General features: G+C 43.7%; 3 protein-coding genes across 4 annotated transcripts; 2 read left to right on the plus strand and 1 right to left on the minus strand.

Annotated features, from left to right (window-relative positions):
• Window positions 1-1,459: 1,459 nt before the first annotated feature.
• On the minus strand, window positions 1,460-8,257 carry slmapb (sarcolemma associated protein b). 2 transcript variants are annotated; one of them, XM_088369418.1, is made up of 9 exons: window positions 8,154-8,257; window positions 7,915-7,974; window positions 6,217-6,345; window positions 5,794-6,096; window positions 4,600-4,858; window positions 4,216-4,387; window positions 2,629-2,763; window positions 2,283-2,370; window positions 1,460-1,914 (listed from the first exon to the last, which is right to left on the minus strand). In XM_088369418.1, the coding sequence occupies exons 2-8, from the start codon at window positions 7,949-7,951 to the stop codon at window positions 2,287-2,289; spliced, it is 1,119 nt and encodes a 372-aa protein (XP_088225544.1). In that variant the 5' UTR covers window positions 7,952-7,974; window positions 8,154-8,257; the 3' UTR covers window positions 1,460-1,914; window positions 2,283-2,286. The 2 variants fall into 2 exon arrangements, with proteins under 2 accessions (XP_088225544.1, XP_088225546.1); XM_088369420.1 differs by lacking the exon at window positions 2,283-2,370 and having other exon boundaries at window positions 8,154-8,255.
• A 2,440-nt stretch (window positions 8,258-10,697) lies between these two features.
• On the plus strand, window positions 10,698-15,129 carry LOC148402843 (ceramide synthase 5-like). Its single transcript, XM_088369442.1, has 10 exons — window positions 10,698-11,119; window positions 11,791-11,893; window positions 12,003-12,133; window positions 12,207-12,264; window positions 12,333-12,383; window positions 12,457-12,549; window positions 13,168-13,296; window positions 13,956-14,062; window positions 14,152-14,308; window positions 14,444-15,129. The coding sequence occupies exons 1-10, from the start codon at window positions 10,944-10,946 to the stop codon at window positions 14,570-14,572; spliced, it is 1,134 nt and encodes a 377-aa protein (XP_088225568.1). The 5' UTR covers window positions 10,698-10,943; the 3' UTR covers window positions 14,573-15,129.
• Window positions 15,130-15,818: 689 nt separating this feature from the next.
• LOC148402844 (TSC22 domain family protein 1) lies at window positions 15,819-25,951 on the plus strand. Its single transcript, XM_088368934.1, has 3 exons — window positions 15,819-18,407; window positions 23,492-23,543; window positions 24,552-25,951. The coding sequence occupies exons 1-3, from the start codon at window positions 16,501-16,503 to the stop codon at window positions 24,822-24,824; spliced, it is 2,232 nt and encodes a 743-aa protein (XP_088225060.1). The 5' UTR covers window positions 15,819-16,500; the 3' UTR covers window positions 24,825-25,951.
• Window positions 25,952-26,070: the final 119 nt, after the last annotated feature.

Here is a 26,070-nt window from a genome sequence, read left to right on the forward strand (position 1 = left end):
CCTCTACTGATGACCTACATACAGAACAAACTGGAGCAGAATAAATGGAGGGATGCGAGCCCAGCATCGGAATTTGTTCTTTTATTTTGGTGTGTCTAGTGTATTTTGTTTGTTATTCCACGAACTGAGCTCCAGCCACAATCTGGCTGTCACATGACAGGGCTAATTCAAACTCAGGCTGCTTTTTGTGCTAAGAAAGTCAGCATTGTTGCGACATCTGAAATTCAGTAACGCATGGGTCATTCTGTTGAGAAATATTCGGCTTCCTCCTCAAGTGGGAGTTCTGCCCACTTTGCGGGACGGACTGCACCGAAAGAATAACTCGGTCATTTCGGAGCTTCATATCAGTCCAGCTGTTGCGTGAACATAGTTTGTCCAACTTCGGATAGCAACCTTGCTAATTGGACTAGCGGCACTGCTTTTAATTGTCTGCAAAGTTCCAAAACTGGAAGTTGATGAGGAGGCCAAATATTGATATTTTAGAATTTGATGAGAGAAGCATAGCAATCTTGTTTTTTTTTTTAAAGTGTTTAATTCACACAGCATTGCACAACAGTGAGAACAAAACAAACTCACAATGCCTGGAGATAAAACTAGTCGTCAGATATTCCATCAGCTCTAAATGGAATGAAGGGTCGCAGTGTTCTAATGAGCTCACTAGAATCTTTTAACGTGACGAATCCTGAAGTGTGAGTCATGTAATCCGTGTTAAAATATGAGGCATCTAAATATAAACCATTGGTTAAGAAAAAAGGCTTGCTCACTGGCTTCTTACAAATGCCCAAAATGTGCAGAGGGGGTGGCCAGGTCAGGTCAAGCCAAAGATTTATGCTAAATTCATACCAAGACAGATTTATTGCTTCTTCCAGCTGTCCATTAAGGTTTATTGGGGATTGGATGTTACGGCAGATATAATTGACATCCCGTAAACAGTTTGTGCAAAGTGCCCAGTGCTTATTTTTTCTGGCCCATTTGAGATGTTTATGCTAGCATGTTGTTTAGCCAAGTGTGCTAGCTAATGCTATGCTAGCGTGCGGTTTCGGTAAGTATGATAGCTAATGCTATGCTAGTGCGTTGATTACGAAAGTGCTATCTTTTAATACCATACCAAGATTCTGTTCACATTAACATCAAACCACATCGAGTTTCTCCGACTTGGCAGTTAAGCAGCGCATAGCTTTGACATTTTCAAGCTACCTCGTCAAAGCCGAACGGTAAGCAAAGCTCCGCTATTAGCATAGATTGGTTAGCTAATAGCGCTATCAGCATTAGCTTCTAATAGCTAATGCAGATCTGTGGCATTAATTGACAAGTGTGAATTGAAAGTCTTAATGTGTTGTGTGTTGGTTAATTCTTTATTCTTTGTGTATTTTGATTGACGAATATCAGGAATCCTTTTTGAAGACACCGTGAACTCGTTTAAATTGTGAACAATAAATCTCCTTTAATGGGCTCATAATTGGTGCATGAGGTCAATAGGTCACTTTATTGAGTGCTTATTGCGTTGACAACTACACACACTATCTTATAAGAGTCTTGAGCCATCCAAATCCTTCTATATAACTACAATTAGTCTGTAGACAACATTTACATTCATTAACAAACAACTTACAGCTCAATATTTTCCAAAATGGTCCAAAAGATAGACCGCTAATACTTTGCAAACATTTATAGAACTTTCTTTAATGAGCACAAGTGTGAATAAAAGTTCCAAGATGTTGATAGAGTGTTACATATGACACCTTCTAATTAACAGTGCAGATAATAGTACGTGTCGCGCATGTCAGTTTCAGTGCGGAGAAATCTAGCTTCATTGTGTGCATGTATGTGCGGCCCTCAGGTCTTAAAGAGCGCAGCAGCAGTCACAGCCGTTAGAGCCACAGCAACCAAAGGCCCCCAGATCATCCACGGCTTCTGAAACAAGTGGTGGCACAAAAATGGAAACATCAGCGTCACCATGTGAAAGCCGCCCTCTGGCACAAGCATCAATGGAAAGCGACCGGGGCGGTGCGACAGAGAATGTCAGTTCGAGAAAAAAAAAAAAAAAAAAATGAAGATGAGCTCATCCAAAAGTCACTGGGAGAAAAGCTTGTTAGTATCCAGACAATCTCATTTCACAAGTCTTGAAAGGTTAGATTGCTGCTGCACAGATTTTTTTTGTTTGTTTTCCCACTGGAATATTTTTTTTTTTTGAAGGAGGAGGGAGCAAAGGGGTTGCTTATTAAGCCATGCGATGATCTGGAGGATGAAAATGACAGACGTGGGCTAGGAATAATGTGTACCTTACTACCACAATGCGCCGAAGCACCATAACAGCAAAGCCAGGACAAGGCCGATGACTATGGCTTGAACAGGCAGCATTAGGGGCGTCTACAGGAGGGAAGTGATATGATCATAATCAACTAACTATTAATAGAGGAACACCCTTTTGGTAAGTTTTTAATTTTTATGGGATTCACACGGCTGTCAATGTTGTCAAGCAACAGGAAACACACCGGATGAGTGATTCTGAGACATTAAATCATACAAATGATACAATTCTTGGAAATAATCAACTAAATCAAACATTTTATATTTGATAATCGATGTCTCAATCTACCGGAGCGAGATGAAGCAACCTGAACGCACCTTTGTTCCTTTCTCTTGCAGATCTTTCATGTTGGCTTTACACTCCTCCAGTTCAGTCACAAGTGACAACTTCTCCTGCTCCATCTTCTCATAGTCGTCCTTCAGGTCAGTCAACTCCGTCTTGGTGGCCTCATACTATAAAAAAATGGATTTGAATTCAATTCAATGGAAAATGGCTAGAATATTTTAGCTAATGCTAACTCGCCGAGACTGTCTGGCTGCTTTTACAGCCCAAATGACTTGAGACAACTTGGGTTCAAGTTATTTATCACTAGCTCTGCTTAAGTTACCTTTAATGGGGCTCGTTGAATGTGTTTAAACCATCGTGCTTGAGTTTGATTACTTACTTGTGTTTTATGAGCGTACTTTTGTAAAACATGATATCAACATCTTTTTATATCGTCATTATTATTATTTCAACAAACTTTCCATCTCGAGCAACGATATATTTATATGACTTCAAAGCCTTGATGATGCAATCACATACTCACGTGCCAGAATGACAAATATTCTCAGGTTGTGACGAGTGCATGTAACAACCTATTATAATTAAATACGGTTTCTGGAGATGGTTGTGGAAAGATTACTAAGGTGGTGAGAGTTTCATAAAAGCTTTGCGTACACACACAAAACTGGTTTCTCCTGATCAGCAGGGCACTTGAGAATTGGCTGATCACAATTAAGACGATTCACCTGTTTGTGCTAGTCTTTCGTTTTTGAAATGACTCAAAACAACACGTTAGCTTTCCGCTAAGCGTATTATTGTTTTCGTCCAGACGAGCATTCCGACTGCCTGCTAAACCTGTCGTGAAAAATCCCTGTCTGCTTGTCAGGATGTTGTCACAAGATGACAAAACGAGTCGTGCCCGTTTGGAACATCAAACACAGTTAGCAGTGTTAGCACAAAACTGTTGCGTAACCCGGGTATCATAATAAGATCTAATGATTTGATCTTGATGTCATCTGAGGCTACAAGGCTCCTTTCACACGTTACATTTTCTTTTCATTTCTGAAAAAAAAAAAAAAGATTAGGATCAAATCATCAGATCACTACAATCATAATAATTTTGTCGTAATGTATAATGTCATTTTTAATCGTGCATCCTTGTTGATGAAAGAGAAACGACACTTGGCGAGCCAATCAAATGACTCGTAAATATTTTTCACACGGTAACTACTTTACAGCGCAAAGATAAACCCGCTGCGGTGAGGATAAAAATAGCCTAGCGAGTGTTTTTATGTGTGAAGCACTGCACGTTTTGACTAGTGAGACAGACAAAAATTACACAACTTTTCATTTTAAAGGCATTGATGAACTTTATGACCTTGGATGAGCGATTCCTTAACAAGGTGTGAAGAGATTATCGGGTTTGCTGCGGGGGATTATCCAATTACACCTGACTTGTTTTGAAAATGATTTACTGACCACCAATAATGTATTTTTGCCCATCTGGTGGCAGGCAGAACAATAAAATTTTACTTTTGGTGACATTTTTTGTTTGGAGGTGTGGTATGAGTTTTCTTCTGGTGTCAAGAACAGAATCTGCCTTGGCTTACTAAAAACTGAGAAGCTGATTTTATCCTCACCTGTCTCTGCAGGGCCTCCTTGGAACGATCAGCTTCCTCCAGTTGGCTTTGTAGCTTGCTGCTATCCTGTTGGTGCTGAAGCTCCAAAGCTGCCAGCTTCTTTTCCAGCTCCTGCTGAGATCTCTCCAGAACTTTCAGGTTGTTGCTCAATTCTGCATTCTGGCCACGTGAACTAGCAGCAAACCAAAAAAAAAAATTATTTCAGCAGATGGTGGTTATGACCTTTGTGACGTCAAAGAAACCAGACAGGTGATCATATCCCAAAACATGGTTGCCTTTATGAATTCTTTTTAAGATGGTGAGAACATGTAGAAGGCGAACTTCTGGGATGGATTCAATTGGCTATCTCTCATAAGATGCGGTGAAAGCCTCCTTAGCACTGACCTGAGAAGCTCTTTCTCCAACTGCTGCTGTTTCTGCTGCATTGCTTCATTTTTAGCACAGAGTGCTACACTTTCTTGCTTCTCTTTCTTTTGGGCCTTCAGGAGTTCCTCTTTCTCTGCCCTGAGGGAAGTGCACTCACTTTGCAGATTGCCCTTTTCTTTCTGATGCTTATTCACCAATTCCTGTTTCTCCGATCGCAGACTAGAACACTCCTTCTGAAGGCCGTTACACTCCACCTGCATGGACTGCACTTCATTTGCTGTAAAAAAAAAAAAAAAAAAAAAAGACCCAGCAAATTATATTCATGTCCATAAGTTAAAATTTACCAACAGATCTGCAAAAAATATATATAAATAATTTAATAATTAATAATATGATTTATAATTAATTTAATAATTAATCATTTAAAAATAATAATTTTTCGCACTCCTCCATAACTATGCAAAGCTGAATCATCAATCAATCAAAACTATCCTAAATACTGTAATGCCTTGAGATACAAGTTAATTTGTGCCATGATCACACACACACAACTCAAAACAGTCGTATCTCAAATCGTTTATCACCATTGAAACAAATGGAAATGTTATTAATCTGTTCCTGATGCCCCTCCAAAAGACATACTTTTATGTTTTTGCTGTTTTAATCAAGAATAAAGACACTCTACAATATTGCACTTTATAAAAACAAAGAATAACACAACTACAAGGTAAAGCATTAAGTAGTTTGTGCCTGCAACTATAGATGCTAAACTTAGCTTGTCAATGGGAATTGACATTATAAGTTAGCATTATGCTATTTGAGGGTAACAGTTTTGTTATTTTAAATACACGTGCAATTCTGTTTGTTTTATGTTTAGTCCGACGGTAAATTTAAACCGAGCATGTCATTGAACAGCTGAAAGCTTCTTTACTGCCAACAAGCAGCGCTCGTAACTCATGCTCGCGCTAGCAAGTCAGAGCAAAAATATCAGATGATTGACGGCTCATTAAAATAAAAAAGGTCGCGTAGACCGTATCTTCAGGTACCATTTGTTTGTTAAAATATGCAGATTTCGGAAATGTGTAATAATAATCATGAGATTGTCAGGATTTCATTTGTCCAGCAGCCAATGAGAATGAACCGATGGATTATTTTGAGGAATAACAATACAACAAATCTAGTATCACAAAATGCTTTTGCAGTCGGAGGCACCTTGTATTTCTGCTGTTTTCTGCCACTGCTTGCCCTGCTGCTGGAGATCCCGCTGCAGGTCATCAATCTCACGCTCGTATTTGCTGGCAGTCTGACGCCATTTCTCCATTTCCTTGGAAACCGTTGCCAGGTTGAACTCCACGGCGCCGACGTCATGGTCCCGCTCGGCGGAAGCTGCCTCCAGGAGGCGTTTCAGCGTCTTCACCTCGTCACGTGAACTTTCTAGCTCGTCACGTAAACCGGAGGAGACGTCTGTCTGCTCTCTGAGGATGTCCAGTTCATCTTGGAGCTGCCGCAGTTGCCCTGTTTAAAGTCATCTTATTATTTCCAACAGCGCTGGTAAGAATCTTTTCAAAATGTCACACATAAAAGGATGCACATCATATTTTCTGTATTGAGCAAGTCGACTGGAAAAGATTTTACCTTCTAGCTCCATGCATTTGTGTCTCTCCATGTTAGCCTGATCCTGGGCCTTCCCAAGTTCATCATTCAAGCGCTGGATTGTTTTTTCATAGTCGCTTGAGGAGGCCATATTTGAGCGGGTGAGATCATCTGCGATAAAGAACAATGGTCAAAATCAAAAGCGCTATTCTAACAAGAGAGTGGGTCGGCCGTTAACGTAAACGTTCCTATCTTCCCACAGACGCCGTGGAATGTCAAGGCTGAACATTTGTCGCGGTCATAACCAGGAGAAGACCATGGCGTTGGGTGTCATCATAAAAATAGAAGGGTAACTTAAAGGCTCTCCTTTTTAATCTGCTCCAGTCCCAAATATGATAATAACCAGAGCTGACACGCCAGTTAATTTCCCAAGATATTAAAACAAGCCTATTACGTAAGCTAATTGCCAACCCAGAAAAAAAAACGAAACGTTAAATTTCCTATCGGATCTAGTCCGTCAGTCATTCTGTTTGGTATTGGCCGAAAACAAGCTCTGCTTTGCGCTTCCCAGCGAATATCTTGATCCACTAATCTGTGTTGGCTAGAAAAAGAGATGACCTCATCTTGGACATTTTAGCAGGGGAGGAAAACGAGTCACAACATTTCGAAGCACGCGCGCCATAAAAGGATGCAGCTGACGAACGCGATGAAGTATTTGCCATGACTCTTTCACATTGCCGTCGTCTTAATGTACCGCACGTTCACAGAGGCGCCGACGGATGACATCGATAAATCCGAGGCAAACAAGGGGGACGACTGGAGGCTGGTGGCACCCTCCGGCTCAAGCGCATGACCAGCCTGCTTGTGCGCCAGACAAAGGCCCGGCCGGGCAAACTGTGTCGTGTCCAATCTGTTTGCATGTTCGCATGCATATTTATGAGTGAGAAAGTAAGTGGGCTCCTTGTTATTAGTGGTGGTCTTTGTCCAGTTGAGAGAGAAGTATGTATAAATAATACATAAATAAGTCAAATAAATGAAATTAAAAATCTACCACAATATCTTTAGCTGACCTATCACGGTCGGAGTGTCAGGCAATCCAAGTATTAATTGGATTAGAATGTATAAAAATACCTTTTGGTGAGATAGGATACTGAGCATCGTGCTGCGTGATGACACACACAAAAAAAAGTAGAGGAATTTCTTTTTTTAGCTCAAGTGCTGAAAGCTAAAGTCATGGCGGCGGCCCAGCTGCCCTGTCGCTTTCCACCCCAATGAATGACACGGCCTCTTTTAACATATATAGAATGAGACTAATCAGTAGACAATGCAGATCATATGGGCAAAGAAGGTTATATAAAAAATTGATTCCGGTAAGACTGAAACACTGCGGGGAGGATGTCACAAACGCTTTCTGTGTTGTGCAGTGAAGCATTGCAAATGCAATCCTCAGGCAAAAATGAATCCACTCGTGAATCTTCTTGAAGATGGAGTCATAATATCACATTATTCTATGATTTTTTTTTCTTTTGAAAAGTCATAGTTAGTCTGCTGACATGTTCTCTGGTCAAGGAGACTCTTCTAATAGGGTGTTGACACATGACACATATCAGATTGTAAAGTCATGGCACTGCCTTTAATTGACAATTCAGAATGATTTATAATTTTGCTTTTCTTGGTTTCAGTGATCGGTCAATGTCATAATTCGTGTGTGGTCAAAGATAACAAAATATTCTGCATTACCTTTAATTCGTGATATGTTGCTCATTGGGTCACTCATTTCCTTTTCTTCCGTGATTTTATCTGCATTAGAATGAGACAAAATAAAAATAGGGGACAAAAAAATAAAGCACAGATGGTGGTTAAAGATTTGAACTACATTAACAACAAATCCAACAGTGCATGTTTATTCACGAGCAAGTTGCACCGTGAGGATATTAATTAATCGCAAAAAAATTGTCAAACTTAATTGAAATAGTTACCTCAATAATCCAGACCAGGTTTGTATTGCTCTGCGGCTCCAGCAGTCCTTGACATGAAGAACTCTTCAACTATCAGATTTTTTCTGATGCTCAACGGAATAGTCCAAACGGGGACCTGGGGCGGGGGGGTAGGTCTCTGCACTTAATGCCAGATCTCGCTAATTTTGCAACAAAAAAAAAAACGAGCGACAAAATTGTGACCCAAAATATATTCAAAAGCAAATAAGTTAAGTCTAATTAAAACGAATTGCTCCTTAATTGGTCAAATAAATCCCCTGAAAAGATGGCACCCCTCTGTTTTGTTGTGGTGTTGGCCTGCCCCTCCACACTAGGTCATGCATCTGAGTCCCGGCCGGCATCACGGAAGCTCCAGCTGCATACTGACACTGAGAGGTTTTGTTTAGAGTGGCCTGCTGATGTAAAACGTCACGGATGATCCTCTTCTGTCCTCTATATATAGTTCAACGCAAAATTATAAAAGCAGTCATAATAAATTGGAGATTGCATTTCATTCTGTTGACATACACTTTTATTTATTTTGCAAAAAAAATCCCTTCAGACTGATGTTAAATTTAGTGCCATCTATAGCAGTAATTTGCTTTGCTATTCATTTAGGCAACTCCAAATCATGTCGGTTTCTTCATCTATCTTTGCTCACCGCATATAGTGTGAGGCAGAACAATTTAATATAGTTCCACTAGATGGCAGTAGTGAGGTGATTAAGCACTTTGCAGGCAACTCAGGTGAATTGAGGGAGTTGAGAGTTCAAACATGGTGCATCAGCATTTAATTGTTATGCTGCAAGCTAATAAGATGCCATCAGATTTGAAGTTAGCCCAAATTGTAAATACTTTTAAATCCAGGGTAAAAAAAACAGTTTTATCTCCCAATGCCTATGATTAAATTCTTTTAGAGCATTTCCATAAGCAACTTTTCCAAAATGATGTTCTTGTGTTCACTTTGCATTTGTCTATTTTCAGTTTTTTAAATATCTTACATTCTTTAAAAGCTATATGTTGTCTTTAAATGGATATTTGCAACTACTATGTGAAGCACATTGAGTTTGAAGCACATTGAACCACATTTGAGACCATTGGAGCACATTCAAAAGTTGACCCAGAGCATGACCTCCTAAACAATGTCAGATGTTGAGCAGTGATAGGTCATCCGATTTTACACACAGACCTTGCCCTTAGTTGGATCCTCATGAAATGGAGATTTAGGATGAGACGTTACTAATCATTGACATATTTCGGTCAATCATCAACTATTGCAGCCTTCACTATTTTCAGTAGATTTGCATATATTTGATTTCAAAACCTTCCTGCTAATTTAACAAACAGGATTCTTCCCTAGAACATAAAAACACGACACGATTCTGTGCGACCTTTGGGCTCACGTTGATGTGTATTGGTTCGCACTGTTGTGTACCAGATTATTATCCTCACTTGACTGATTGTTTGACTTTGCTGCTCTGCTCGTGCTTTCATTAAACGTCACCAACCTGTTTGTGCACCACCAAATAGACAGCAAAGATTCTCTCTTCACATTTCGAACCTAGTTTTTGCAGGTTCATCTACAATCAGCGACGGATATGCACCCCAAAAATGATCATCGACGGTGTGGTGAGGGGATGCTCTGTCCAGTAGCAACACATTTCAATTAGCCACAGAATCACAACGTTAGCCATTGCTTTACTCGAGTCTATGCTATCTAGCCTTGCAGTACGTTGTAGCTTTTTACTGGTGATAAAATCCTGATATTCCAGTTTGGTCCCAGGCTCCAGTCAGATTCTGAGTTTCAGTGGAATCCTCGGCTTCAATCGGTTCCTACGACCACAACCAGTCAGGAGAGCGGTGCTATGCAGCCGTATTGTTGTGTTTGACTATTTGCAGGATCACCAAAATGATATTCTAGTGTGTTGCAACAGTGATGAGGAAACACTGCACGTGACTTTTCTTGTCTGTCAACTTGGCAGAAGTAAGGAATTTATTAGGCTAGACCAAGGGCGTCAAACTCGTTTTTGTCACGGGACGCACTGTTGTCATAGTTTCCCTCGGAGGGCCATTATGACTGTCAACGTCGTCTATATACATACGGTATAGGCGACACAACTATCTGATGAATTTTGAAATCAGAGGTTAGTAAAAATTGTTCAAATCGTTTAAAAAGTCAAAATTGATGGCAATAGCTCAATTTTTAAAAAGTGAAGACAATTTGTAATATGGGTAATGACAAATTCGATGCAAAGATTTGTCATCGCGGGCCACATAAAATGATGTGGCGGGCCGTATCTGGCCCTCGGGCCTTAAGTTTGACACCAGTGGGCTGGACAGTCACAAAATAACAAACACAACACAAAATAACACAGCAACACACTGTATAACTATTTGAGAGCACTTTTTTTTAGATTTGCTAAAGTATAGCGCCTGTACTCGTCAAAACATAGCTAGCTTAGCAAATAGCTAAGGCAGGTAAGGCTAAAGCTAGCCGGCGTTTAGCTTGCACGGTGACTTGGCGGAATGGGCGGGGCGAGCGACTTCCGGCAAGCTTGACTTCTATGAAGGGGGCGGCCGCCCGCTCTCTCACGAGCGTCATTGAAAGTTTTAACTGTGGGTGTCGCCTTTTACGTGTCAAGCTAGCCGCCCTGCACACTTTACTCTTCTGAGTTAAGCGGCGGTAATGCCTACTTAGCGCCCAAGCTGATCTTTTTAGGAAGGAGGAGGAAGCGTAACTTTTTTTGCGACTGAAAACGCTGCCTTGACTCGAGTACAACTCCTGCTTCCCCCGATGACGTCCTCGTTCTCAGCTTGGTTTTGGAGCGAGAATTTTTGGCTTCCCCAAAATGTTTCCTGGGCGGATCTGGAGCATCCACCACCTGGCGTGGATTACCCTCGGGTGGGAGACTTGCTGTACGCCCTTCCGCTATCCGTCGGGATTTTTGTACTAAGGATTCTATTCGAAAGGTAAAACTCGAGACTTCCGTCGACATGTTAACAACACTCGCATTAAGTGCGTGCAGAGCTATATTACAAGTCTAAATTTAGATAACACGAGTGAGATGACTTCAGGTCAACTATATCAACAGAAAACGGTATCTAACAATGTGTTAATCACGTGGTGCATTCGGGCGTCTCTTGAAGAACACCATGTTGTTATGATTGATAATCCCGCGGCCTGTAGAATTTAAAAACAAGGGCTGTTTTCTTTTAAATTGTCGAGTTAAGTCAGGCCCTGACTGTGCTTCTCCCAAATCTATCTTTTTTTCCCCCCATATTGGGGAAAACGATCAACAGGGTGGGATTAAAACGAGTCGGTTGAAGCCGATTGTCTTGTGACATCCATTAAGTTTTTTGGTCCAGGGAGATCCTCCCGTCTCTATCTCCTCACATGACAGGTCATTAGGTGCCACATTCCCAGGGATTTCTTCTTTCCCATGCCTTCCCCAAATCCTCTGCTATGTTCTCCTTCTAACACTTTGTAAACTAAAGAGGCTCACCAGATTGGCTAAAGGTTAAGCTATTCCTTTGCTAAGTAGTTAACTCTTGCCCTGTTTGAATGTCTTGCTTAACTACAGCATTTCTGTGTCCCTTCCCCCACTTTTTTTTTTTTTTTTTTTTGCTGCCTGTGTGTGTAGGCTAGTGGCCAAGCCCTGTGCCCACATACTCCAGATTCAGGCGGGAGTGCAACGACAAGCCCAGCCCAATGCTGTCCTGGAGAAGCTGTATCAATCAAAAACGGTAGTTATTTCGATCAATGTTGTGATCCCGTGGTACCCCCGACGAGCCCGTTGGAATTTTGGACTTTTACGAGATGTGGTCATTCCTGTCTGGTTGTTGTCCTCGCTAGTGTCCAGATGCAAAACAACTGGAAGGACTTTCCAAGCAACTGGACTGGGATGTACGGAAAATCCAGAGATGGTTTCGCATCCGGCGTAATCAAGACAAGCCCAGCTTGCAGACAAAGTTCTGTGAGAGCATGTGAGTTTCAAAATGTGGACATTTTAATCATTCATAAAAAAAAAAAAAATGAATTTTTTTTTCCCCCCTTCAGGTGGCGATTCACATTTTACTTGGGGATTTTTATTTATGCCATTCATCACTTATGGAGGGTGAGTGGAGCTGAAATGATTATCAAGCTGTTTTATCACATTAACCCCGATCGACTTGTTTCTTTCAGTCGCCCTGGATGTGGAATACCCGACGATGCTGGGACACGTATCCCTTTCAGGTTCATATCGACTTTTTCCACATGCTGATATTATGAAATTATTAAAGGTGTTTTTTGTTTCACCCTTTTCCAGCATCAGAGTCATCAACAATTGAATCATTATGTGGCTGAGCTGGCTTTCTACTGCTCCCTGATGTTTTCCCAGTTCACTGACATAAAACGTAAGGTGGGTCAGCACAGGCACGAAAAACTCCTATCGTCACCATTTCATTTCATACTTTTCGTTATTGTCGGAGTGTATTCGAATAAGCCGATGACGGATTTTCTGGTAAAACAGGTTGGGCGACGAGACAGTAGCACGTGGTCGCTCGGCATTTTGCCTCTCGTTGGCCGTTAAGCAGAGGTAGCGAGTCGTGCTTCCTTTAATTGGTTACATTTTCTCCAGGAACTTGTGGGGACAACTTGTTCTTTTCAGAGTTGCTTAAATGCAACATTGTTTGGACTTTGTTAAGAAGTAACATGACCTTTATTGTTACATTGAGCAGCTCGCTATTTTTATCTGCGAGTTTTTGTTTGTTTGCTTTGTCTTGTCGCCTGAGTCTGTTTCAATTAACTCATTCAATACCACTGACGACTATCGACGTTTAAATTCTATTATAACTGACTGAGTTAACTATTTGTGATGTTTGACTCCATTCATGCCATATTTTAAAAAAATCAATCAATCAAAAGGTCACACGTTTTATTTGAATAGTGGATATTCACATGAAGGGATTTGTGTTTTCGTATCATTTTCACACGTTCCAAAGTGATCCACCCATTTTCTCCATTTCATCCACGTCAGGATTTCTTCATCATGCTCGTGCACCACCTGGCCACCATTTTCCTCATCACCTTCTCCTACGCCATCAACATGTTAAGAGCAGGCACTCTGGTCATGTGTGTGCATGACGCATCAGACATCTTCCTTGAGGTAAAGGGAGGATTTTGTTGAAGCATATTTTTGTTGATTTTTTTTTTGAGTCCGTTTACAAATGTTGTAGTCTGTTTGCCAATTTGTGGCATATCCAGAAAATTGTTTAAAAAGTCCTAAAGCATACAAATTTGGAAATTATACACATCGTAAATGTGCTTGGCCTCGGAATTTGTAAAAAAACAACAACCTCAAAATGCAATTTAGTCATTTAATAAGGAATGTTTTTTTTTCGTTATCATCATGCATTTTTATACGACTTTTACTCCAGAGCGACGTTTAATCCGAAACGTACGATATCGTGAACATTCCATATGACTGAATGGTTCGACTGTTTGAGCTTAACGTGATTGTTACGTTGGTATGTTTGACCGCTGAATCATAAAACCTCAGACTTTTCTTCTGATAAGTTTTCATGACGACTCTGAGGACACCGACTTTATCGTGATGCTGATATCATTTCATTGCCTACCAATAAATTGTGATCTGTGTCATTGAGGGACACAACGAGCCTACACGCTTACATAAGCACTTTATTTTTGTTCAAGTCAATCCTATGCTGCTTTGTTTTCTGCCTATGTTACTATTTTACTGTCTACTTTTGAGTCTCCACCCCCCACGTATATTTTTAATAAGAAATTGCTCGTTTGCCTTCACAGGCAGCCAAGCTCGCCAACTACGCCAAATACCAACGACTGTGCGATGGCCTGTTTGTGGTGTTCAGCATCAGCTTTTTCATCGCTCGCCTCGTCATCTTTCCTTTCTGGTGAGGCAAATGTTTATTTTCGTGACAAATTATAACGATGAATTGGCGGCCTATTGATGGATTCAAATATCTGTACGCATGTGTTGCAGGATTATTAACAGCGTTCTATTTGAGAGCTGGGAGATCGCGGGCCCATACCAGGCCTGGTGGGTGCTGAACGGTTTACTTTTGGTCCTGCAGACTCTTCATGTTATCTGGTTCTACCTCATTGCACGCATTGCAATTAAAGCCATATTTAAGGGAAAGGTGAGTTGGGCTCAACATCACGTGTCCTGTGTAGCATATTCTTCACGTTTTAATATTTCCCAGGACTACTTTTCTTACGTACGCCACATCGAAATGCAAATACTGACCTCTGTGTTTGAATTTATGACGTCTCAGGTGGCTAAAGACGAGCGCAGCGACATCGAGAGCAGCTCCGACGAGGAGGTTCATTCCAGCGGCGCTAAACACCCCAATCAGGCAAGCGGCCCCACCAGTAACATCAATGGAGAAAAGCGTGACCGCTGAGGACAAAGTGTGGAAATTCACGAGGGTGGATTGTTCACTTCCGTTGTGCCTTTGCAACTCACCATGTCACTTTTGACCATCGTAGAAGATAACCAAAGAAAAGACTGTGTGCGGGATACAGCTGATCCTTTTTACACGTTGTGATGTTTACACCTGCTTTACGCTTGCAAAAGTGACCAGAAAAAAATGTCGGAGCAAACAATTTGGGTTTGCCTTTTCGTTGTGTACGTTTACGTGCGTGCGTGTGCGCTAGTGTTTGTCAGAAATTGCGAAACAGATCGACACAACTGTCAATACCATTTCATAAAATGAATTACATTTTATTACAGATTGTACCATTTTTTTTTTCTACAGCTAAGAAACAAATCCCAGAATCTTCCTTAACACTTCAGACTTTCAGGATTTCCAAATACAAAATATATTTGCTGTATAAAACACTCTTGTACCAAACCAAACAAGTCATGTTCTAGGAATTGTTGTAATTTTTTTGTAAAATGTTCAGATGAACTTGATTTTCCAATTTCAAAAAAACATTAAATACATTTTGTGATTTGCAAGCCCTCTTTTTGTTTGGAATCATAAACACTGCACTTGATTTTAAGTTTTGAATTGCTTTCGAAGTATTAACACAAGACTCCATTTCCGATATTGTAAATATGTTCACGTTTTAAGGTCTTTACTTTTAACTTTTAGTAAGTACAACACTTGAATTACTTCTACATGTATTTATTCATTTATTTCTTTTTAAAATACATATCTTGTATCTAAACGTCCTCGGTTTCGAGCAGACAAATGCTTGGCAGAGCAGCAGTGCCCTCTGGTGGCCCAAATTATTTTACAGCTTCAGCCATTTCAGCGTCAAGGAATATTAAACTATCAAATGAGCGCAATACACTTCTACGGACCTTTTTAAAGTGTTTGCAAACAATAAATATATTAGTCAGCGTACTTGCGGGTAGCTGAAAATAGTTGGTCAATCCTAAAACTAAACGAGAAGCTTTCTAAAAAAAAAAAAAAAAGAAACTCTTAATTCTGTGTCACATTTTGTAGCTCCTTATGATGACGAAATGTTTAAGATTGTCATTTTATGATTTTTTTTATGAATGGAAATTTAGCGGTGCACTTTGGGCTATTTGCACCTTTTTCAAATATGGTTTTGTTCTGTAAACTAAACTGAACTGAAATTTTATTTCATATCAGAGATTCACATTTCGTAATGAAGGGGTAGACTTGCGCATGCGCATATGCAGTGTTTGGCTTTCCCGTCCCCTCTGAACCTGACAGCCCGTTAGCTTCGTTTAGCTTAGCTGCCGCTGCTCGCCGGTTGGCAATGATACAGCAAACAAGGACTCCATAGGACACACGAGTTGTGCATGACTCCGCTTTTTGACACAGGCGCCATTTAGTTATCTTTGTCAGTTGATTTCTGGTGGAGTGTAAAAATCGCCAAGTTTGTTTTGGGGAAGAGGAGGACGTCTGCGCGAGGAATGGACTCGGCGACCGATTTCATGCGACATAGGTTGGACAGCTCGGAAGCTTCGTAGACCACCTGACCGCAGCCAAACTATTTACGGCTAAATCTTCTTGCTTGCATTTGGCTCTATCTGTGTGATATAAAATATGAATTAAGATACGATAACTGTGTTTAGTGAAACTAGTTGTTCCCGCTGACCTAACAGTGCTAACCAGTGGCTAGCAGGATTTCAAATCAATTTTTTCCAATCTGTGTTTTGTGAGGCGGGTGATCGTGTGCAGTAGCTTCTGAGTTAGCACATCCTAACTTGAAGGACTAGTCATTTTACAGATGGAGCTTGAGCATCATAATCTAGCTAGCATGATAGCTGAGCGTTAGCTACTAGTTGAGAGTCAAAAGCCCACCGGTTGTTTTCCAAGGATCCCCCAAAACCTGAACCCTCCTGTTGGCAGGGATGCATCATCAGGACTTTTGTGGAGACCCACCCCCTACTGGTAGCAGGAAAACTGTGTTTCATTACCGCAGGGGCAGCGGCAGCGGGGCACCTGCCTCCTCCAGTGGTTCTGGAGTAAATGCGCTTGAAGACAGTCCCCCTGCCGGAGCCTCCTCTCCGGGACCCCATCAACAGCCCGCATCCCAAATGCCTGGAGCTCAGGTGAAGAAAAAGAGTGGCTTCCAGATAACAAGTGTCACCTCTGCACAGATCAACGTAAGCGGCAGTAATAGTTTGGCCGATGACACCGAGAGTTATGACGACCTGGACGAGTCCCACACCGAGGACTTGTCCTCTTCCGATATACTGGACGCGTCAGTGTCCCGAGCCACAGACACTGGCGTACCGGAGAGAAGTTCATCGGACGAGACATTAAACAGTCTCCATGGTGTTGACACCCCTGGCCTTGTGTCGCCCAATGAGCCTCCGTATCCACATTCCAGCCAGGGAGCCCAGAAGCATCCCACCATGGTGAACGGGACAGTACCCCATCATTTTTATCCGCAGCAGCACAGTCATCAGCATCACTCTGATAACCTGGGAGGAGGTGAAACGTCAGTGTCAGCTCCGTTGGCTACCTCAAGCCAGCCGCTTTCCAAAACGGGGGCGACCCCATCCCAGAGACCACTGGGGTTGGATAGCTCCAAACCCATAGGAGCAACAACACAACCGTCAGCCCCTGTTGTTGGACGGACAACTGCGGACGCACATCCGAGTCTCCCCTCTGTAACTCCGCTTCCCCCGTCCGGCCAGTCGGGTTTTGACCACACCGGCGTGAGTGGACCACCAGCTCCCGTTGGTGGCGCAACAGGCCAGTCAGCCAGCGCGTCCAACACTCACTCTCAGACTACTACCGGCTCTCGTTTCCGAGTGGTCAAGCTGGACACCAACTCCGAGCCCTTCCGCAAAGGAAGATGGACGTGTACCGAATATTACGAGAAGGATATTCCACCGGCTGCGACCTCTGAGGCACCCAAAGCTGCAGAGTCGTCTGCAGAGACTGAGCCCGCTAATTCGGGCGTAAGTCCGAGTCTTCCAGCTGTCCAGCCGCCTCACACGCTGCAGCCTTATCAGCTGCCGAACCAGGACTTCTCCGGTCCTCATACGATGCAGAGCCCACCGCAAGCTCCGGCCCAACCCAGCACCCTCGCCTACGTGTCACCCCAGGAAGTAGTCGGTGCAGCTCAAACTAAGATGCTCGGGGCAGCCGCGCCACAAGTCGGAATAAACCACCCCCCTTCCTTGGTGTCTCCTTACGCCGTGGAGCAGCACCAGGCTCAAACCACGGGAGGTTATGTTGCACCTCAGCTGGGTGGTCTACAGCCAGACTTTATCCAACCCACCGCTCCGTTCCAAACCCAGGTGCAGCCTCCCGTGGCGCACGTGAGCGTGTCACCGGGCTCAGCGGTCACGGCAAAGCCACTTGGCAGCCTGGCACAGCAGTCGCCCCATCAAGGTCATGTGGCTCCATCTGCCATGGAAAGCTCAGTCGCCGGCCCGCCGCCATCTCGTCCCCTACATCTGGCTCCATCAGCGCTGGGGGCCCCGTACATGCCTTTGACTGCACTTCAAGCCGACCTCCAGCCCCTTCTCACCCCAGGCGGCGCCCTCTACTCGGCCCCTCTGGCAGGAGGGAGCTCCCTTAAAACATCTCAACTGGAAGACGCGCAGAAACTTCTGTTCCAGCACCAGGGCCTGCTGGGACTTCCCAGGCTGGGCGCCGCCGGAGTCGGAGCGACGGCTGCCGACGCCGGCGTCACTGCCAGAAGCCTGGCCCACATGGGGATGTCCGTGGAGGCCAGCGCTTTTGTCGCCGCTGCCGCCGCTGCTGGCTTGAGGACTCCGCACGCTGAAGGAGAGGAGGACAGGTGAGATGAGATCTATCGGCTTCTTCAAATTCTCACATCTATCGAAATAAATCGGTCACGCAATCGACGACCAAAAGAATCTAATTAGATCATTTGTCGGTAACGCAATCGACGACCAAGTCCACCTAGCTACTGTGTCGATGCTTTGAGACTTTGTGCAAACTTCAAATATTCATCTTTGATGTCAGCCTTTTCGTCCAAACACTCGGGAATTCATTTTCTTTTCTTTGCCACCAAAACATCATTAAGATTTTCCGCCATTAGTCTTTGCGTGAGCTTGTATTGCTAAGCGTTTATATTTTTATCTATTTTTTTGCTTTGGCTCCAGATTGTTCGCGTGGAATAATTGCCACTTATTCTATCGGATCGCTTTGAGCAGCAGGCATGTTGGCAGCTTACTCGATATTTTCTGGGAATTGAAAAACAAGTGTGTTTGAAAAGCAGCAGGCAAGGGTGTGCCCTGTCCTGTACCTCCATGCCGTCCTCGAAATCTGTCGGCAGGAATTTGAACCCGCCGGCGCTGATATTAATTCCGCTTTTGGAAAACAGCTGCATCATGTCACAAACATCATTTTTACCCTACGAGATGTTTGACAGCAGTACCAAATGGCAAAGTCTGCCTGCTGCCATCAACCATAAAAGGTCCATTTGTCATTTTTTTATCAGTTTTATGACCATTCAGTTGCGTGGGACAGTTTCTATTGAGTGAGTCATTGCACAAGCTGTTGTGTTGGCTTCAGTTTGTGTTTAAACACTGAACGTTTACATTGGGCTGAACAAACGAGCTTGTGTATGTTTTGCGGCTTTTCCCTAATATAGTTTCTTTATTTGCTTGTTTGACTGGTTTGGGGGGAGTGGTCTTTGTTTTTTGTGCTGGGGATCATTTTTTGCATTCTTTGGATTCTCTGTTTGGGGTTTTGGAACACTTCTTAGGCCCCAATGAATTATTTTGTTGCTGTCGCTTAATTACAACATGTTATACTTACTACGTATTCGAACAACTCGACAAAATGGCGAGCTCGCTATTAAAGGACACAATCAAAGCGGATCGTTTAATTCCCTCCACAGCCATGTTATTCCAGGATTCGCCACACGAGGGCAGTGTCGGCCCTTCAATGCTTCCACTGTGCTTTATATAATAATCTTAACGTGGTTTTTTTTTTGGAGTTGCTGACCTAAATGTGATTTTCTCACCGCTTTGGGGGTTTTCCCTGCACGCAATGCGAGAACGAATCAAATTAGAATCGGGCACTTTGAAAGTGTTTCTATCTTACTGTCAAATTAGTGCTGATTGATTTTAAACTCTTGCATGTGCTTAGAAAGACTTGCCTCCTTAAATTTGGCTTAAGTCTACCAAGAAAATTCGGTTGGAATTATGCTGTATTGAGCCTTCACAGATTAAGAAAAAAAAAGCCTCCCGTGCCAACAAGATGACATTCATGTTTGCGTGCCTCTCCTTCCTGCTTCTCCTTCTTTCTTCATGTTGATGCACTTTTGGATGTTAAAAAAAAAAAACACATCAATTTCTCTGTTTAAAAAAAAAAACCTCACCTCTGTCTAAAATCAATACTTTCTGTTCTACCATTGTGATTTCTCTGTTCTAATCTTCAATTTGCAACCATCTCAAACTTCTTCCCAATGGAGTTTTAGCCACAAAAATGCATGAATTATTTATCCCCAATTCTTGGCATGTTGGTCTCCTTATAAATCGAATGTCTTCCTCTTCCCTCTAAGATGAAATCCTTGCATGGTTTCACTAAAGGGGCAAAAATGTTGGACTTTCGCTCTCCTCTGGTGAACCATATGGCAGCGGGCTGGTTACGTAAAACATTGCGTGCTGGCTCCAGAGGCTCTCGTGAGACGCCTTTGAGATTTGGGCTTTTGCTTATCTGTCTTTAGTGTGTGTCTTGCCAACGGCTGAGGGCGGGCTTGATCCTCGATTGCAAACGGAAGCTTCCTCTTTCTTGCCACAGTTGCTCTCCATCTCTGGAATTTCGTTCCTGTCCTCATCACTCATTGGCTCATCATTGAATATCATTAGGTGTACGACTTGAGGACAAGTTATGGAGAAGTTGACAGGGGAGTGAGCTAATCACACGGGAACGCTCGTAAAAGGAGGGGAAAAAAAAATGGACGCCAGTGTGAGCTCCATTCTTCACCCTCGAACCATATATGGGTCAGCCCTTTATAGTGTTTTGGACGGATGGCCCTGGAATGAAAGAGTTCCATTTGGGCTTCCTATGAAGTCACGGCGTCACGGTCTCACCGTATTGGTTGAGCCGAAGCACCCGCGCCGTCTACGATTGGCTGAAAAGTGGACCTATCTCAACATCGCCAAGATCTCCCTGAAACCGGTTTACAGCCTTTTGTTCTGACAACCGTGTGCTCACCCTCTTTAAAATAACCACACACAGTAAACTCCTACTTTAATAGAAAAAAAAAAGAACATTAATTGAATTATTAATTGAATTATTTTCACCTTGCTGCCACATTTTGAGGCAAGCTGGGTAAACTCTTGTCTTGGCTTTGTCCGCCCGGAACGGCGACTGACTCGCATGGAGATGCACGTGAGGCTGTGTGTGTGTGTGTGTGTGGCCAATGTATGTGCACTAATGCCAAGTGACAGCGCAGCTACTGGTGCACCCGCTAGAACTTAAACATAGACGCGGTCCTTCCCGTTTTGAACATCCGAGCTGGATGTTAAGATGTTTCCTCAGTTGGCTTTTCCACCCAAAACCGCTTCGAGCGTTGCAGGCTTGGGGGTGTCTCAATATTTCTTGAGAGCATCTTGTTGGAAACGAGCAAGCTGGGCGGGGCTTGTCGACGATGATGCGTGCTCTAACTGGGTATGTGGTCAAAAAGGGCTCATCGCATTGGATGGATTGCTCTAATCTCTACTGACAGTTTACATAACAACACAAGGGGAGGTGATGTGAATCCTACTGGAGTGACGTCACACTTGAGCCTCTCACCACGCGACCAGTCTTGGATTCAGACACACGGCCGCCGTAGGGGGGTACACGCGCACCCGCTCCTTTCCCCCCGTCCTCCTCGGGCGCAGTCCCGGGACTACGTAGTGGGTCAGACTCCCCCAATGTGAAGCGCCGAGGGGGAGTCAGGGGGGTCGGGTCTGGAGGACGCAGTGGTGGTGCTTGTTTTGGGTGAGGGGTCGGGGTGGGGGTGCCGTATGGACTTTTTGTTTTTACTCTGAGCATCAATGAGAGAGAAGGGGCTGGCCCGGGCCGGAGGAGCGCAGGGTCGCGACGCCATGGCCGTGAAGCTTCTTTTCTGGGAGCTGGAGAAGCATCTGAAGAGGTAACGATGGAGTTCTTTTGTTGTGCGCTGGTGCCGTTCAACTGCAATTATGTCGGGGGGGGCTTTCAAGTTCGACTTCCTGTCGCAATGTGTCAAAACAAACCCTCAGCAAACGCAGACCCCGACCTGTCTGATCTTCTTTATGCATGTGCAAGCCGAGGTCCCCATCTTGGTCAATGACTGGCACAGCAGAACATCATGTTCAGCTCTCGTGTTAGCGTCCTTATTGCACTGCCCCCTAGTGGCCCAACAAAGCATGTCACTCATCAACATACAGTCAAGGCCCTGTCTGCTCTTTCATGGTATTCATGGATTTATCATATTCATATTATTTGTGTGAAAAAGTCATTTATTCCCCCAATGTTTATTTTGAGCTATTTCTTTAGAATGCCACAAGATGGCGCCCAACACCTAGCTAATGGAAAAGTAGTAATTGGTGGCGATACTGTCATATAAGGTGTTGTTAGTAGATAAAGGAGAAGGTGTTGGAGGCTCTGATGGGAGGATGTGGTTTAACTGGATCCTCCATTCAACTATTTGTGCTCTTTGTCAAAAGCGTTGCCATAGTGATGGCATCAGTCCTACTAACTAGTGACTGATGCAGAAGCAGTGATGTCATCATGCTTTTTATGATTTGATCAGCTCCTTGGGAAATTGATTGTTTGGTTTCAATTCCGTTCATATTTGCACGGCTTTAATGTTTCCAAACAATAAGCAACTGTGATGTCATTTTTAGTCAACAGCAAGTGGCAAAATGGCAGCCACCTGAGCTGGATAAAAATGTGTGCATTTGATTTGATGCTGGATTCATATTCCACAAATGCAATATTAATCAGAATATTGCATTGAGTGGGGATGCACGCAACATATTACTGTAAACAAAACTTTTGATTAATTACACTTTACGAAACAATTTGATTTCTTTACACTCTAATGCTCTTTAGATTTACAACACAGCGTTATATATTTGCCAAAAATGTGTAACCAGAAAATGTTTTGAAGAGGGCACGAACTGATTAATGGCTTTATTTTCGATTAAATTATGAGCAGGACTGACCAGAAGGTGGCGACATTTTCTTTAAGTGTTTCTTTTCAACACCATCAAATGCGTTCATGTATTTCAATAAAAAAAATACTATGCGTGACAATATAAGGCTATTACAACTCGGTATCTCTATTAGATGTCCTGCATAAAATTCTGCTTTCCCCCAAACTGATACTGCCGCGGATATTGTTATGCAAATGAGCCTTGCTTCCAGCCAATCAGGCGGCTGCTAGCGCCCCCCCCTCCCGCACGCATTTTGCGGCCAGGCACTTGTCAGCCCTCCCTCCCTCGCTTGCACCTCAGTCTTTGTGCTGATCTCGGCGGCCGCGGAGCTACAGAATGCGCTCCGGTTTGACATTTGTTCCGCCGGACGTCTTGTGAGCCGGGCCGAGCCGCGGTGGCGCGTTGATGGACCGGATAGCATGAATTCGCAGTGTTACACGGTGGCGATGGACCTTGGCGTTTGCCAACTGCGCAATTTCTCCATCTCGTTTCTGTCCTCCGTACTCGGCAAGGAGAGCGCGTCGGTCAGGCTTGACAGGAGGTAATTATTTCTTTTGCGCTAAAACGAAACACTTTGCGTGCGCTTTTCCTGCGCTTGGTTTTTTTTTGTGTCTGGCTCCTTTGTTGCGTTACCTGCCGCAACAATCGGCCCGTCTTGCGCCATACTAGCGCCTTTCAGACCATCCAGTTGGTTAACGATGTGCTTTAAATTCTGTTTCAGCTCTTCGGGTGCAAGTGTCGTGGCCATTGACAACAAGATTGAGCAAGCGATGGTAAGTAGTTGTCCTCAGGCGCACCATTACCTCGCTCGTGTGAGCTTCCACTGGCGTTACGTAATGCCGAGGCAGGTCCTGCCATTATTTCCTCCTCGTGTTTTTCGCGATATGACTTTGGGGGTAGTTAAATAACCGGGATTATTTAGAATAGTTATTTTAAATGAACCTAGCCGCCTTAATAGGGAAAGGGCATCTGTGCATCAAAAGTCAGGAAGGTAATAACTTTATTTGAATAAGGCTCATCCAGAAACCGGGATGAAGAATAAGATTGTGGCCATGCACTGTCACGATTTGGAAAGATGATGTGGGCCAAGATGAGATTCACACGCTGTATCCCCTCCTCCCACATCCCCATCCCATCCTCTCCTCTCCTCTCCTCTCCTCAGCAGCATGTTGCTAGGCAGGCAGCGGCCTCCCCTCCTGTCGGTATAAATAACTTGGCCAGCGATTGGCTCCTCCCACTCGGCACGGGGACATTTTGTTCCCTGGCTGCACAAAGAGGAAGGGATGCTCAGATTAAAACGTGCTAATCCCCCTTCGGCCATCGTCGTCATCATCATCTCGGTGACGCTGGGCGGACAGCGTCCCGGGTCAAGCTCGCTCGGGATGTTGAGAGACGTAGCCGAGTAAAGGCTGGCAATTTTTAGAAGTTGAAAAGTTTCCAGGGGAATTAATAGAAGAAAAAGTAGGTTTTGTGAAATTGAGGCCTGGCTCTTAGGGAACGTAAATATCCATCCATGGGTGGTGTGTGCATTATTGTTCACTTTTGAATGAGTCAAGATGAGTTTGAGTAAAATTCATGTTTTTATTTATTTATTTTTTTTGTGCAATGAAAGAATTGATTGTTCAATAGAACGTTCCAAATGTGATTAGTTTCTAACGTCAGTCATATTCTTCATGGATATCGTCTGTGTTCACTGTGAGAATGAATTTGTACTTTCTCAAAGTCACGGGCCGAGGTTGTTTTAACGAGTCCCCCCCCCCCCCCACCCCTCCTTTTCTCAGGACCTGGTGAAGAGTCACCTGATGTACGCCGTGCGCGAGGAGGTGGAGGTGCTCAAGGAGCAAATCAAGGAGCTGATGGAGCGCAACACCCAACTGGAGCAAGAGAACAACCTTCTCAAGAACCTGGCCAGCCCCGAGCAGATGGCTCAGTTCCAGGCCCAGGTCCAGACGGGCGGCTCCCCCACCGGCACCGCTCTGCCGCCTCAGGTCCCGAGCTCGGTGGGAACCGCGCAAGCCCTCCCCTCTGCACAGAACTCCGGCTCGTCCGCCTGAAGAGAAAGGATCTCTGTACTGTGACCCCCGCCACCAACTATGCCACCATCCCGAGGATCCCCATCAAGTTTTTTGTCGCACATTAATTTATTCCGCCTTGTCTCGTGACTTTTACCTGCTTAGACAATCACAGTTGTCATGGTGATGGGCAGGTGGTGGAGCACCAAGCGGGCGTGAATTGAAGCCCAGTCAGTGTGGAACATGTGCCAACTTCAGCCCTCCACCTCGACCCAGCACACACATTCCATTTTTTTTTTTCCCCCCCACATGCACATGTCGCTGCTAACGTTAGATGAACTTTACTGGAGGACTTGCAACCCCCCTCGGTTTGGGATTCAGTCATTTCAAGTTGTGATGGTCTGGGATGGCACTTGACTTTGTACTTGGAGGGCCCCGTATTGTTCTCTGGTGTCACGTTGCCCCCCCCTCCTCATCGGCCCCTCCCCTGTTGGAAAAGGAATTCAATATTTATGCAGGGAATCAATGTTGTTGTTTTTATAGGGTAAACCGGGGAAGGGTTAGGTTTTACTTTCTGTTTGCTCTCGTCGATGTGATTTAATGTCCCGGTGATGTACAAAAGAGGAATAACGGAGAAGGAGAGGTTTGTACAGATCAATACACATGTCCACTTCTGCAAAGTGCCTGGTTTCTAACCATAGATACATATATAGTCTCTTTTCAGTTGGTGTACATATATTTGTGTATATATCTATCTATGGTTTGCCAGGTGATGAAGTACCTGTGATGTCAGCTACTCAGGATGGGAACAGATGAGGATCGTTGACCTCTGCGCTGAACTCTGTCTCTCCTGCGGTGACTGTATTGTCACTTTGCTCACTCAAAACAATAGCGACTGTTTCTCTTTGCCGATGTTTGTCTCTTACATTGTTTTGTTGAAGCGATGGAGGATGTTTTACTTTTTTTTTGTTGGTCTTTTTGTGCAGCCAAGTATTTGTGTTGCTGCCTGGACTCAGAGGACATACACACACACTCACCTGGCAAATGGAGGAATGCCTCGTAGAAAATATGTCAATGTTTTGTGCATGTTCCTCAGCCCATCACAAATGTGACGTAACGATTTGCACTAGACAGTTGCACCTCAAATAAAAGTGAAAACAAAGAAAAAATGGACTGTCTTTCTTCTTTACTGGAAATACAATTAAACAAGCAAAAATCCATATTTTAATTGCATCACACCTTGCTAAAAAAATAAATTCATAAACTGCATTCATGTGTGTTAAAAGCC

This window comes from Syngnathus floridae, chromosome 2 (genome assembly GCF_059516105.1).
Source record: "Syngnathus floridae isolate MCC-2025c chromosome 2, RoL_Sflo_1.0, whole genome shotgun sequence".
Taxonomy (NCBI): domain Eukaryota; kingdom Metazoa; phylum Chordata; class Actinopteri; order Syngnathiformes; family Syngnathidae; genus Syngnathus; species Syngnathus floridae.